The following is a 15,498-nucleotide window of genomic DNA, read 5'->3' as shown; positions in this document are numbered from 1 at the left end:
GATGTGACTGCTGAAAGGGAAAAAAGCAAGCAAGTGGAAGTGTAGAGTACAGAAGGCGAAGACAACTGGTACAACTGGGTTCTGTTCCAGTCCCCCAAGAGGGTGTCTGCTAGTGTGATGCCAGCCAAAAAGACATGTGTCAAGAATGAGGAAAAGCTGCACATGGCAAGGAAAAACAATGTAGACGATGACTAAGGAGCTTCATTGTACTTCTTATGTCTCTAACAGCAAGTCTTTGGAAAAGGAACATGGTTTCTCCAAAGCTGGTTTGGGGCAGTGGTGGCCCTGTAGAGCAATTTATTTTTCAGTGGATTTCAAATTCTCCTTTCTTGACTTTGTCTTTAGCTCTTTGTTTTTCCATATACTCTAACTCATTAATAGATTTTCTCTGAAGTAAGAAATTTTGCCTTTCACATTTTTTTTTTTTTTTTTGGTCTTTGTTGCTTTCTAAGCTTTTCAAATGATGTTATGTTAGTTAACATGGATCCTCCCCCTTTCTTATACATTCCTTTTCTTTCTTTTATGATTAAAATGATGTTAAAGGCCTTAGAATAGATTGTAGGATTTTGTTTCACACAACAGCCATCCTTACACTCCTCTGTATTGTTGTTTCTCACAGTTAGTATTAATGTGGATAGACACGAAAAACTAAAATCTTTGTTGTTATTCAAATCCAATTTCAAGTTTAGTCTTAGGAACATCAAGTTGCTTCTCTACCTTCCTTCACTGACCAAGGAGCAGTGGTTCAGACAGAATAACTTTCTCCCACCTCTCGCTGCTCCGATCTCAGTTCACCAAACAGGCTTTTCTCCCTTTTTGGAAAATAATTGCTACAAAATTAATAACATGTTTATACCTATAACATTTAATAAACCCTGCTAACCTGTATTAGGCAAACAAAGTGAGGCTTCTCAAAGAGCTTGACATGATTGGCTTGGTTGAAAAGATCCGGTTATATTCATAATACACAGAAGCCAATATTCTTTTTCTTTGGTGAAGGATCTGCAGTGGTTTTATAAATATTTATGTCACCCTGAGGGAGACATTTAATTCTGTCCTTCTCTGGGAAGAGTTTCTCACATAAATGATATGAAATCCATTGTAAAAGATAAAATAAAAATGGAATTGGGATGTTTAGAGTATCTTATTGTAATGTTATAATTCCCAGTAAAGGAATTTTGGTTCAAAGGTATTTGGGTTTTTCCTTAATTTAATCACAACTTTTCTTGAACATTTAATCTTTTTTCCCTCTAATAGTTTGGTATTATTAAGCACTACACACTGATAAATGTCAGTAATGTGGTTAAATTGCACAAATACTTAAAAAAGATGTTTTTAATTATGTTATCTTAGTAGCCATACAGTATATCATCAGTTTTTGATGTAGTGTTCCATGATTCATTGTTTGTGTATAACACCCAGTGTTCCATGCAATACGTGCCCTCCTTAATACCCACCACCAGGCTTACCCATCACTCCACCTCGCCTCCCCTCTAAAACCCTCAATTTGTTTCCTGGAGTCCATAGTCTCTCGTGGTTCATCTCCCCCTCTGATTACCCCCCTTCATTTCTCCCTTCCTTCTCCTAATGTCTTCCATGTTATTCCTTATGCTGCACAAATAAGTGAAACCCTGTGATAATTGTCTTTCTCTGCTTGACTTATTTCACTCAGCAGAATCTCCTCCAGTCCTGTCCATGATGATACAAATGTTGGGTATTCATCCTTTCTGATGGCGGAGTAATATTCCATGTGTATATAGACCACATCTTCTTTATACACAGATGAATCAGTACTTTGTTTTTGATCTGTAATCCCTTCTTTCCTATAATTATTGAGATGAAAACTTAACTATGATAGGTTTCGGTCAAAATACATTTGTTTCAGCATATGTCTTAGAAGCTATTAACTTAAGTTATGGGACTCATAGAAAATCCTCTCACTATTGCAATAATGAGAAATTAACTTAAGAGAAAAAAATGAAGACTTTAGAGGAAATAATTATTACTCATATTACATTATGAGGTTAAAAACAAAACCCTAGGTGGACTGAATGTGATGAATATTCTGAAAGGCAATTTCCTGCAGCACAGCATAACCATAAACCTTGGTGCACATTAACCACTAACCTGGTCCCAGCAATTAGAGATGGGGAGCGTTTAGCCAAGACACCCTGCTGCCAGAGAGCAACCAGGAATGGCAGCAAGCAGCGACAGACCTTGTGAAGAAAGGCATGAGTCAAAAAGCAGAAAACAAACAATATTGGGCACAGTGTGAGAAGGACCACAGGTGCCTTGTCCTTATGTTTGGTGATTCATACTTCTATATACTTGGTGATACCAAAAGAGCCACTAAACTCTCAGTTCCTAGTTATCATTCATAGCTCAGAAAGTAAAAAGAATATTGACATATTTATAATACACCTTGAAAAACATTTGCAGTTTCAAAAAGAATAAGAATATTTTAGGAACACCACTTTATCCTTTTTCAGGCAAGTCTATTATTTATAATTAAGCATTTGTATGTTGACCGCTTCCCATCACAGTTGAGGGTGGAGTTGATGTGGAACCCAGCCTCCCATTTAAATGCAGAAAGCTTGATGAACCACAATTATTAAAAATGTTTAGATGACCCAGTCTGAAGTAAAGAAGGAGAAACTTCTGAATGCCAGAAATGAAATGGGAGTTCCAGGTGAAGAAGTTAAAGCTTTGGTGGAACACAGGTACATCAGAACCTGTGTGCCAGGAGCCAGGAGCTCAGATTTTAACTTTCACTATTTAGTAAGTCTAAAACATATTAAAAATGTTAAACAATGAATCTTGGAACACTGAAAAAATAAAATTAAATAAAAAAATAAAAATATTAAACTAGTTAAAAGGAATTATAGATATTATAAGAAAGATTTGAAAAAGAACCAAGTAGAACTTCCAGAAGGTGAAGGTAAAAGTAAGTCTTTAAAACATAAAATTCCATTGTCATTTCAATTCATTTATTAATATAAAATTGAAGAAAAATTAGTTAACTGTCAAGTGTATGTGTGGAAACCATGCAGAATGCAGCATAAAGGGATAAAAATATGAAGGGAAATTAGATGGATTAAAAAACTAAATATATATTTAATAGAATCTTCTTAAGAAGAGATGAGACATAATGTGAGAAAGGCAATATTTGAGGAGTTACTCATGGAAGATTTTCCAGAACTGAAGAAAGATATGCATACTCAGAATGATGGACCAAACCAAATCTCAAAAAAGAAGCATTAAAAGAAATCCACCCTCACATATAGCATGGTGAAATAACAGAGTGTATGGAAAAAAGTTTTTTTTTTTTTTAAGATTTTATTTATTTCAGAGATAGAGTGAGAGCATGAGTTGGGGGAGGAGCAGAGGGAGAGGGACAAGGAGAATCTGCGGTGAGTGCAAAGCCTAACACGGGAGGGGGGGGGGCCTCAATCTCACAACCTTGAGATCATGACCCTGAGATCATGAACTGAGCCGAAATCAAGAGTCAGATGCTTAACCAGCTGAGCCACCCAGGTGCCCCATGGAGGAAAGTATTAATTGCTTACCAAGTGTGAAGACAAACGATCCACCAAGGTAGGACATTTAGACTGACAACACTGACAGAAGCCAGAGCCATGGGACAGTGTCTGAGAAATGCTGAGAGAAAATAACTCTGAACCTAGAATTCTATATCCAGTTGAACTCTCATTCAAGAATGAGCACAAAAAAAAAACGTTGGCAGGCATAGTCCATGACAGTAGGGTGTGGCAGAACTACCGCAACATTTACTTCAGTAAGAAGGAAACTAAATCCAGATGGAAGGAGTGAAGTTCAGGAACCAAGAAGGAAGAAATGATATTAGCCTCCCCTTTGATTGAAAACAGTTTTGTTTTTTTTTTTTAAACTAAATTGTTTCTTTCCAAAATCATGAAAATTTTGTTATGCTTTCCTTCATATATAAAGATACTTTAAGAAAAAAAAATCTGTTGTGTCAATTTGCTGTAAACAAATTTAAACATCCACCAATGCTAGTATGTTTAGGGAAAATGTGCAGTATATACAGAGACTGAAATATTATGTCATCTTGAAGAATTTTTGATGTTTTATGATAGTACTTATATTAAGATGTTAAGGAAAAGTAACACGTAAAACATCTTATTCCTTGTTAGGTGATGGAAAATATTGTAAGGCAATGTACCAAGCATGTTCACATCATTTTTTGGTGACATAATGATGTTTTTACTTTTACCTTATACTTTTCAAAATCCTATAGTGGATGTGTATTCTTTAATAATAAAAGAACTTCAAAAAACTTAAAAAATATAGATATTTGTTAAATTATGAATTTCACTAAATGAACAACATGTTTCAAATTTTGCAGGCAAACCTATCCTCGCCATCCTCTACAGTATCTGACAATCAGCTGGTATGTATCCTCTTATTAAGTCATGAACCTATTTTAGAAAATTCTGACCTCTCAAGACAGCTTTGAGAGAGAGTGAACTGAGAATATATGTACTACATATATTTGCTTACTTGTCTAACAAAAATTTACTGATTCTTTGCTGAAGCAGCTTCCAAACATACATAAAATCGTACATAGACCGATTGCTAGGAACTTGAATCTTAGTAGTGGGACTGGAATAATATGGGTGGGGTCAGAAGCAAGATGCTTTTGCAATTTATAGAAGGAGAGTGCTCGATTCCTGATGGGACAGATGCTTTTTAAAAAGCATTCAAGGACAGGTCTCATTTGATAATGTAGGGCATGTTCTGGATTTTAAAAAATGAGCAATGGGATATTTCAGACAGGAAGGTTAGCATGTGAATGGTTTAGATCAGTAATGGTTAGTAGAAATAGAATGTGAACCATAAATGCAAGTCACATATGTAATTTAAAATTTTCTAATAGCCACATTAAAAAGTAAAAAAAAACAAAACCAAACCAAACTCCAAAACAAAAAAACAAGACAAACACAGGGAATGTTAATTTCAAAGATATATTTTATGTAATGATATGTAAATCCTCTTTCAAACATATAATCAGTATAAACTTGAGATATTCTACATTCCTTGTTTGGGGCCAAGTCTTTGAACTATGCTGTGTATTTTCTATTTATAGCACAGCTTGGTTCTGAATAACCATATTTCAAAAAAAAAAAAAAAGTAACCACATTTCATCAGCCTGACAAGGGACTACTGGCTACTGTGTTGGCACAGATGTAGACTTTAGAATCTGTTATTTATAGATGAAAATTTGATTACATAGAATTATTTTTCCTTATAGTGTCTTGTATTTTCTATTCTTATAGTGGCTGTCAAATTGAAACCATGAAATAAGTTGCATAGATATTACTAAAGATTTTCTTTGTATCTTTTAAGTTTTATTATTTATAATTGTAAGTTCCTGAACAATAGTCACCTTCAGTATAATTAGAAAAATTTGTAGTAAAGCAGTTTGAGAGGTTAAGTAGACAAAAATCACTGTTTAGTACTGATTTTTTTTTCCCTTTTTAAGCAATTGTTTTGGGGGTCCATAGCCAGCAAGTCATTTTGTCATTATCATGCCAAAATATTTTCATTTGTAATACGAAAAAAAACATAAAAAACATAGTTTGACTCACAAAGTAGCCTAACTTAAGCAAACTACTTGAGTTTGTTGATATTTATATATATGGTATATATATGGGATGTGTTTCCGTGCGCGTGTGTGTGCTAATTTTAGTGTTAGTTTAGAATAGTACTTGGCAGTATGGTGTAGGTGAAAGAATGCTAGAACGGGGCCAGAACCACCATTTTTTATTTCTGCTCTGACACTAGCCACGGGGCTGGCAGTGAGGAAGCCACAAATCTGAAAGTTTGATCCTCAGTTTCCTAAATGAGCAATGAGAACGTTCTATTACATACTTTCGAAGCCCCTTTAGCACCTGTGAGTCCATGATTACCAACAGAGTGAAGAAGTTGCCATGGAAACAAGCACTGCAATAACAATAAAGTTGAATGGTTTCCTAGTTTAGATATGGAAATATTACTACAACAATTTTAATATTTAAAGTAATGATATACTTGTTTCTTGAGAGCAAAATATTAAGCCAAGAACTGACTTGTATGTGTGTGTGTGTATATATATATACACACATATACATACATATGTATGTGTATGTGTATATGTATGTATATAATATACACACACACACATACAAGTCAGTTCTTGGCTTAATATTTTAAGAAACTATTTTAAAGAGGCAAATATATATAATGATTTCATAAAAAGAGACATTAAAATCAACTCATTGTAAATGTAATAAATAAGCCTTTTCTTGCCTAATAAAATAGTTCTGTGAATTCTAAGTTTGTGTTCTTTAGGGAGAAAAAATGCAAGCATTGCTTTGACTGACTTTAATGATAATTTCTTTGCATTTGCTTTAGACTTTTTCTCTAAAGAGTTCAAGGAATATCTTAACCAAGTTTTAAATTAAGTTTTAATCCTCAAATTCCCTTGAGATATAGGTCGGTTTGTGAAGGGATTATTATCAAGCAAGTTTATCACACAAAAAAAGAACATCTGGATTGATATAATTATTCAGTTTAATCACTTTGACTTCTATTTCATGGCATTCACCCTGTTTTTCATTATTGGGGAATGGAATAGAATAGAAATAATTGTAAGTAAGGACAGCTGTATGACATTTGCTTCTTTAAGGATTTGTGATGTTTTTGCTCTTAAGTAATATAAAATATGAATGAAATTGTAACTTTTCCTTTCTATGAATGAATTTCCAATATTTGTCATCTCAAACTCTCTTCAAGATTAAGTTCTGAATAATTTGGATGAGAATAACTTTGAAAAATGAAACTAGGTATACATATGTGTATGTGTATGTGCATGTTTATGATGTAAATATAGATGCCATATAACACGTAATTCTGATATGTTGTTTTTTGTTAAATAGTGTGTGTGTGTAGCACATAAAAATTACTGGGAACATATGATAGATTATAGTTAAATTATATAAGTAAATACTCTGTTCTGTGTAAAATAAGCAGTTAGTTAAAATTATTTTAGTCCTGTTTTTGGGGAGAAATATAATAAATTGGTTGAAGTGAAAATCCAAGATAGATCACCGTAGTAGTACAAGCTTAATATAGAAACCATTTTGCTTTTGACATTTGGCTTTTTAGGGTATATAATATTTTCATACTTTCTTCTTTTCAACTTGCCTAAACCATTCACTTGTTAACATTGCAACTGTTCCAGTTCAACATTTGAAAGAACAAAAGAAATATGACTCTGCCCCTTACTCTTAAGGTATTTCCATTGTTTACTCTGGAAACCAAACTATTTAGTATCAGGCTCAGGATAATAGAATAATCTGGGCCTCCATGTGATACCAGTTCACCAATCTGTGCTTCAGCTTCTCTTCTTCTGTTAGACACCACCACAGGATATGAAAACTAGAAAGGAACTTAAGAGATGAGGGCATTGGAAATACTCATCCATAAAATGGGAGATTGGAATAATTACTCAGTCATCCTGTAGGGGTATTGCAAGGCTCATGTATCATAGGATCTGAAGTTGCCAATATAGCCTTGTGCATATGGGAGGTATTATTATTGCACACATGATCTCTGAAATATTATCTCCATTTTAAATGACTTGAGTTTGTTGGTCTTTGTCTCAGAAATAATGATCTCTGAGGTAATATTTTTTCGGATAAAGAAACAGAGGTTCACAGTTTAAATAGATTGCCTAACACCATAGCAGTAGTGGTTACTTTTGTGTGACTTTCAAAAAAAAAAAAATCATATGGACTTGAGATCATTAAAAGAGAATGAGAAAAAGTTGATGAAGGAGTTGGGAAATTTGTCCTCTACAGAAGTATGACTTTCGCTGGGTACCTCCCATGTGGGCCTGGTGCTAGCATTTTCCCATAGCCTATAAAGATGCACTTATGAAAGAGGAGGAGAATAGGTAGGGTGAATTCGGGTATAGAGATTTTTCCCCTGTGAGTAGTACCATACTTAACATAACAAGGGGAGCAAAAGGAAAGGAAGGATCTAGGATCTAGGTGTGGTACCTTTACAGAGCTTTCCTAATTCCTGAACTGAATCATCCCAATGTTAACAGAGGCTGGTGGGGCCTCTTCTTTGGATGAGAAAATAGATGAGGTTCAACAAAATGGGTAAGCACTGGTCTTCCTTGGGGGTAGATGGAGGAACCTTGTTTAAAAGACATTTGCTTTTGCATTTGGTATTTAATGTCATTTCGAAATGTTCATTGTTGCGGGAGATGGAATACTGAATCTGGAGAGGAAAAACAATAGGTTAAAAAAATAAGCCACATGGCTACATACAGGTAAAAGCAAAATGCAGCTTACTGGAACACTATAAAGAAGAGTGGGTAAGCTTTCAGATACTTTGTTCCCAGTTCTGAATGCCAGCTGATGTGTCCTGCTTTAGTGGGGCATGAGTCATATTTCTGAGGGCCCTTGAGGTCACTGTTGTTCAGAAAATGCAGCCCTGAAAGCTTTTGTGTAGAATTGATGTCTTCTTCAGGCTTAAGGGTGGTTTGTCCTTGACCAGTTTTCCTTGACACAACATACTTAAGTTCTACAGCATTCATCATATGTGCCTCCTGAGGTTTGAATCATGCTATTGTCTTTTCTTTAACCATCGAAATATTTCAATTCAACCAACCTGTGTTGTACACGTTCCACCAAATATTTTTTGAGCTATGGGATATGGTTTATAAGAATTGAAATACTACATATATGTTTTTTAAGATTTTATTTATTTAATTGACAGAAAGATAGAGAGAGCACAAGTAGGCAGAGCAGCAGGCAGAGGGAGAGGGAGAGACAGGCTCTCCACTGAGCAGGGAGCCTGATGAGGGACTTGATCCCAGGACCCTGGGATCATGACCTGAGCTGAAGGCAATGACTTAACTGACTGAACCACCCAGGGGGCTCCCTTATATTTGTTTTTATACAGCTATCATAGTAACTGTATTTTTTTTAAAGCATATCAGGTAGGTACTTTCCTGGATGGTGCAGATCATTTAGAATCAATATTCTATATTATAAATGCAAAAATAGGAAAAAGGAAAGTTTTTGTTCCCCTTTCACATTCATTCTATGATGTTTTTCCTTTACAAAATTCTGTCATGCATATTACAGCAGTCCCATAGCTAATGGGTGGTATAAAAATTTGTTTTTTTCCTCCTAAATCTTGGCAACTTTGCTCTGCACTAGAGTGTTTTGAAATCTGAGATATTTATTGGAGGGGAAAAATGCTTACATATTTGCTTCAAGTATATAATATTGTTTGTTGAGAAAGAAAGAAAGCTAATAAAGGTTTATTAATTGAAGGAGTGAGTAAGCTAAATAATTTAGAGCATACTGCTTTTGTCAACAGTCTTGACTGGTAGAATGTTTTTGAGTTTCTATGAGCTTGTTGCTACAGAAATTCTAAAATATATATGTATATACATAAAACACTGGGGACTAAAGACCAAACTGAAGCAAATGGGTAAAAGAAACATGGGGTACTTTTGCAAGCTCTTGGATCCACCAGATTAGTAGAACTCCTAGCCAAGCTCACCAAGGTTTCTATATCCAGTGTTTTATTACTTTCTTGCTTTTTTATTTTACATTTTATTTCTTTAAAAGATAAAAATAAATCCATGAACACTGACACCTTGTTCTTTATTTCTTTTCTTCCCTCATCACAACCACTGCGGAGCTTATGACCGTCATTAAAGGCAATTAAAAACAGTCCACTAGTTGCAGTTACTAATTTGAGAATGAGGTTGCTCTCAGCAGCCATTATTTTAAGATATTGATAATGGATTATCTAGGTCAGTGCTGGCAGTTAATTTTCAACTTTGGTCTCAAGCCAGAGGCAGTACCAACTTGTCATAGAATTATGATTGTAAGTTCCAAAGGACAGAAGCAATATTTATTTTTACGGTGCCCCTGAGTAGTACTGTTGAAGCATAAATGTATACTCATTGAGTTATAAACACAAATTAATAGCAGCCTCAGACCAGTGCCCTGTGTGGGCCATTAAAACCTGCCACCAGCCTCTAGAGACTCCATATGCTCTTGGACATTTTCTCCCTCAAGATTAGCAGTAGGTTTAAATGTGATATCTTTAGTCCCACCCCACTCTTCTCCAAAAAAAGATGATATCATTGTCTTTTGGTATTAAAAATTTTATTGCTTATCACCATAAGCAAATAAGGGGAAAAACAACAACTTTTTTTTTTTTTTTTTTTTTTTTTAATGAAGAAGTTTAAAATCTTGTAAGTCCCTAAAGAACTGATCCCTGGCTTTGAATTCTTATATCCATCAGAGATAGGAATTTCAGCCTCTACTCTTACCTCTAAGGGTAGAACTCACTAACCCACTTTCCTTCTTCTAGTCCTCTCTTGGGGAAAGACAGTATGGATCTTCTATCCTGAAGAGTTCTCTATTCTTGGGTTATACCCAAATAAAAATATTAATCCAGAAAAAGTAATGGGGGACACCAAGCTGGCAAGCAACACTCCTTGAGGTCTCCATATTGGATAATAGCCAGCATCCTGGGCTGCTTCTGCCTGTCAATTAATTTATTCATTCTTCAGTTATTTATTTAGCACCTTCTGGGATCCAGACACAGTTCTGCGTTTTGGAAATACAACAGTGAGCAAAGTCATCATCTCTGGCTTCACAAATATTATATTCTAGTGGAGAAAAAAAAAACAACAATAAACACATAAACAAATGTCAGATTGTGATAAGTTCTATGAAAAAAAAAAATAAGGGAGGTAAGGGGATATCAGCATTCCAGGGAGAAATGACTTCTGGAAAAAGTAAAGAGCCCAAGTGCAAACTCTCAGGGGACAGGGCATCATGGTGTCTGTGCTAGGATGGAGAGCATGAGGGGGTGAGAGGGACAGTAGCAGCAGATAAGATGGAGAAGGGAGAGGCTCGTTAGGCATCAGAAAGATTAGGTCAGATAGCACTTGGTAGGCATTACCTCACAGGCATGAAAAAGGTTTTGGCTTTCACTCTAAGTGAGAGAGTGGGGCATTAGAGAGCTCTGAGAGGATTCAAGTGACATGACTTGACTCCTAGTGTGAATATTCTGTGGTATACTGAACTGAATGGCCAGCTGTCTGAGAACAAGGGTTATAGACACTAAAGTTCCTGACATAGACGAGGTCCGATTGGCAAAATGGCTCCAGAGAGTGTCTGATAGACATGTGCTTCAGAGATCCAAAATAATGGTTATTTTGTCTTCGGGGCACTTCAAAGATGGCTTACATCCTGTGTAGGTCAGTTCTCAGTAGGTTCATCATGATGAATTGAAATTTGGCATTTAGAGAAACTTTTTGTTATTCTTTCTGTGCTTTTTTTGTGTTAACTGTGGGAGTCATTGCCTGTTTTTATTTCCTCATTTAGGCTGGTAAGAAAATTAGGGAGTTGCTTTTCCTGGCCTCATAAGAATAACATTTGTGTGTATTAGTCATGAGTCTAGCTGGATCTATGGATTCCATAGCAGATAAAAATGAAAGAAGAGCCAGTTGGGACTAGTTTTGTTGCTGCAATGACAGTCTTACAGGAGCTCACTTTAACAGACTCTTCTAACTTGATTCATCTAATTTCCTTTATTTTTGTTTGTACACAAACCTAGCCAATTAGTTTTACCAGAATTAGAGAGCAAAGGTCTACTTCAAGTTTGAAAATATCAGTGGGTGTGTGCAAGGATGCAATGTAGATTAGAAACCAATAATAGACAGTCTCTTCTAAAGCCTCTCTTTTAGTCTGGAGGCAGAAGCTCAAGGTTGAACAGATGTCTCTAAAATGGCAGACCAAGGAAGATCTATCTTTAGGCAGGCGGCACAGCGTTTAAATGGAAAGAGTTCTAGTTGAGTGCACATGAATCACCTAGGGATTTTGTGAAAACTTGGATTATGATTCAGTAGGTCTGGGGTAGGGCCTGAGATCTGGCACTTCTAACAGGTTCTCAAGTGACACCGATGGTACTAGTTTACATAGCCCATTCTGAGTGGCAAGGTGCTAAAAGACATCTTATTTGGATAGATCCATTAGTTTACTCTGTGTTGCAATTTAGTCTTCAACAAGTGTAGATTACATAACTGTTTGACATTAGTAACGGGAATTAGGAAGAGCAGAGAACAAGTTAACTAATATTCCAGGGAAGCCTTGCATGTACCAGCAACAGAGCCAGTTGCTTTACTTAGGCTATTTTATAGATGTCCTAAAAGCACCTTGGGACCCTTGTTTGGGGGATGGATTTGAATATGCAGAAATAAGACTTATGTAAAAACTCTATGTGGTATGATACCTGAGAGGAAAGGAATATAAATAATAAAATGTGCCATTATTCATTATTAAAGGACGTAATCATGGACAATTATAATCCTTTAGCAGAACGTCCAGGCCGTTTGAACAGCTTTCTCCAGGTCATACAGTCTTTTAACACTAGTGCAAAAATTAAAATCTGTATCCTGCTTGCTCTCCTCCCAGCAACATCATGCTGTTTTTTGTGACTGTATTTTTAACCAAGTCTGGAGAGAGACATCAGTACAAATTTTGATGTCTTGGCCATGCAAACCACAGAGGCCTTTATGATGTAGGATACGGTGTAGGGTGCATATGTATATATATAGAGGTGAAGGGAAGATTTATGGATGTGTATATCGAATAGGAAAACTTCACATCCTACAGTGTTTTAGTAGTGCTCTTTTGCAGGAACATTTAGGCCATGCTAAAGGAAAGAAAAACTGTATTGAGTAAGACTAATGAAAAAAAAAGGTAAATTGATACTGAATGAAGTAACTTTGGCCAACATCAAGGATGTGGCAATGGACATTAGAAATAAAACATAACACAGAGGACAATGGGAATTGGAGAGAAAAAGTGAGTTGGGGGAAATCGGAGGGGGAGATGAGCCATGAGAGACTGTGGGCTCTGAGAAATAACTGAGGGTTTTGGAAGGGAGGTGGTGGGGGTTGGGTGAGCCTGGTGGTGGGTATTAAGGAGGGCACATATTGCATAAAGCACTGGGTGTGGTGCATTAAAAAAAAATGAATCTTGGAAAACTGAAAAAATATTACAAAGAAGGAAAGAAAGAAAGCAGAAGCAATGAATTTAAAAAGAATCACAAATATAAAAATACTAGGGCTTTGTTATTGATTGGACAGAGGAAATTATAGAGGTGGGTATTTAAAAATGATTTTAAATTTCTCTCTGTTGTTTGTCTGTCTCTGCAATAGGCATAGGAGTAGTTAAAATCATGGGCTCGATGACTGGATATGCACTGAATTTAAATGTTGAGTTCTTCCTATATTAACTGTTTGGCTTTGGCATGTGGCTTATTCTCTCTAAGCCTCTCACAGGGTTGTTTATAGGGAATTGATGAGATAATCTACCTACGATAGAGAATATAGAGCCTGATCGCATATAGATAAGATACAGAATCTGGATCTACAGAAGAATGATGGTGTCATTATCTGCAATGAATCTTCAAGGATTTTGAAATTGATTTCAAAGCATGTGAAATGGTGCGAGCATGGTGCAGAGGTTGCCACAAACATGATTTGTCCATGTACCATGGTTTATGGAGCATGCGTGAGGTTCAGAATGGGACCACTAGTGTTTAATTTCCAACTTGACCATAATGACTAAATACTGAGAAATAGTTAGGTGTGGAGGTTATGGTTCAAGTTCATAGAATGGGAAATAGGAACATGTCAAAGGCAAACTATGCCTAGTCTTCTTGTGTGTAATTTGGCTTCCATGGCTGTAAAATGCTACTGAGTAACAACAAGTGAAGGTGTGGGAGAAAAAATAGGACTGGAGGAAGAGGAGATAAATACGGTGTAAGAATCAGGGTAACTATACCAAGGCCAACTGGGCAAACTAGAATGAGGGAGACTCAGAGACTTCAGGTAGACCAAGCCTAGGGACAAAATCAAAGAAAAGAGCATGTGGAACATCCAGTAGAGTAGAGGAAATAGGGAAAGAATTATTGTCAAATTAACAGACAACCACCAAATTTGGGAAATTCACAGGAACTAAGGAGCATAAAGGCTGGAACAAAAACAATTATGAAACATTAGTAACTGATTCTGATACTGAATATCCAGAAGAGTCTCTTTGCTGGGTCTCTCTCCCAGGAGAGAAGATCTGAGTGAAAGTCTCCAGGTGAGGATAACCCAAATCATCAGTCGGCTGGCAATACAATCAGTCAGGTAGCCATGTTGCTCTGGCAGAGGGATTCTTAGCATATCAAGTGCTCTGAGTCAGACTTCTCCTCTCTGCTTTCATCTTTTTGCATACTGCCACCAAACTTAGCTCCTAAAGCTCCATGTTGGTTTTAAAACCTGGTAGGCCCAGGGTACTAGAGCTGTATTGATTTCCTACCACACAAAGGAGCGGAGAGAATGAGAAGGTACAGGAGTAGGGGACGGAAACGGAAATGAAACAGAAAGTCAAGTGGAAAAGAGAGACAGGAAATCTGGACAACTTAAGATCATGACCCAAATATCAGGCATCTCCCTTATTATAGATGGTTATAGAAATCAGTAGCTGCCTATGCTTTGTTCTTGTGTTGAGTTTACTGGAGGGATACTGCTCTCATATGTATACTCAGCTCTGCAACTTAATACATAATTGGATGTTACTTGCACATTTTTCCCTCTTGAGAGAAATAAGAGTTTCTTAAGTAGGAGATATTTCTTAGCCTGGGGATGATAAAGACTTCTCTCACACTTTACTTCCCCAGTTGGCATAAATATGAAAGACAACTGGGAAAATATCGATTGAAGAAAGTATTGCAGAATAGCATTTATTCAAGCCTCAAAATATATCAGGTGGTTTATAGAGCAGAGAGATAGATGTAGTCCCTTAAGGCTTAAGTTGTGAGTATCAGCATTTACTGAGGAGAACTAATTTACTATTTTCTGAAAGGAAATGGGGTTGAGAAGAATGATTGCAGCAAAATGCTTAACCAGGAAAAGTGTCACAACTTTTTATTGAATTCTTGTTTGGGGTATTTTTGTAAACTTATCAATCATTTTGTGACATTTTACAGTGTAACGAGATTTTGGTGTTTGTGCAACATCACTCTGAAATTGCCCCAAAGTAGATTTCTCTCTCTCTCTCTCTTTCTCATCAAACTGACATTGGGTACAAGTTTATGAGTCTTGAATTACTGGTCCATTAGGTAAAACTCTTTTGGTTGCAAGTTATGGAAGTTGTAAGTTTTAAAAAGAAGGAGATCTTGTGTGAAAGAAAACGATATTCTTAGGGAGCCTCAGGAATCGAAAAATCAGCGGGGCCCCAGGAATGTTTTAGAATTCCATTCTGGAAAGCCCCTGAGTGTCTCTCCTCCTTAGGCTCCCCATGCACTTTGCTCTCTTTCTTGATCTCATCTGATCTGCTTTTTATGGCAAATTGAGGCTTTCCCATAGCTCGCAAATTGACATAT

The 15,498-nt window shown here is 36.2% G+C and overlaps 1 protein-coding gene across 4 annotated transcripts in view; it reads left to right on the top strand.

Moving 5' to 3' along the window:
• Positions 1-15,498, top strand: part of MLIP (muscular LMNA interacting protein) — a 247,151-nt gene that overhangs the window by 178,282 nt on the left and 53,371 nt on the right. For all 4 annotated transcript variants that reach the window (XM_032864514.1, XM_032864511.1, XM_032864512.1 and 1 more), the window contains one exon: positions 4,382-4,426. In XM_032864514.1, coding sequence (XP_032720405.1) covers positions 4,382-4,426 — 45 coding nt within the window. The remainder of the gene's footprint in view (positions 1-4,381; positions 4,427-15,498) is intronic.

This window comes from Lontra canadensis, unplaced genomic scaffold (assembly GCF_010015895.1).
Source record: "Lontra canadensis isolate GAN:19392208 unplaced genomic scaffold, GSC_riverotter_1.0 scaffold27, whole genome shotgun sequence".
NCBI lineage: Eukaryota > Metazoa > Chordata > Mammalia > Carnivora > Mustelidae > Lontra > Lontra canadensis.
The sequence above is the reverse complement of the archived record's forward strand: the minus strand, read 5'-3'. Positions and strand labels throughout refer to the sequence as shown.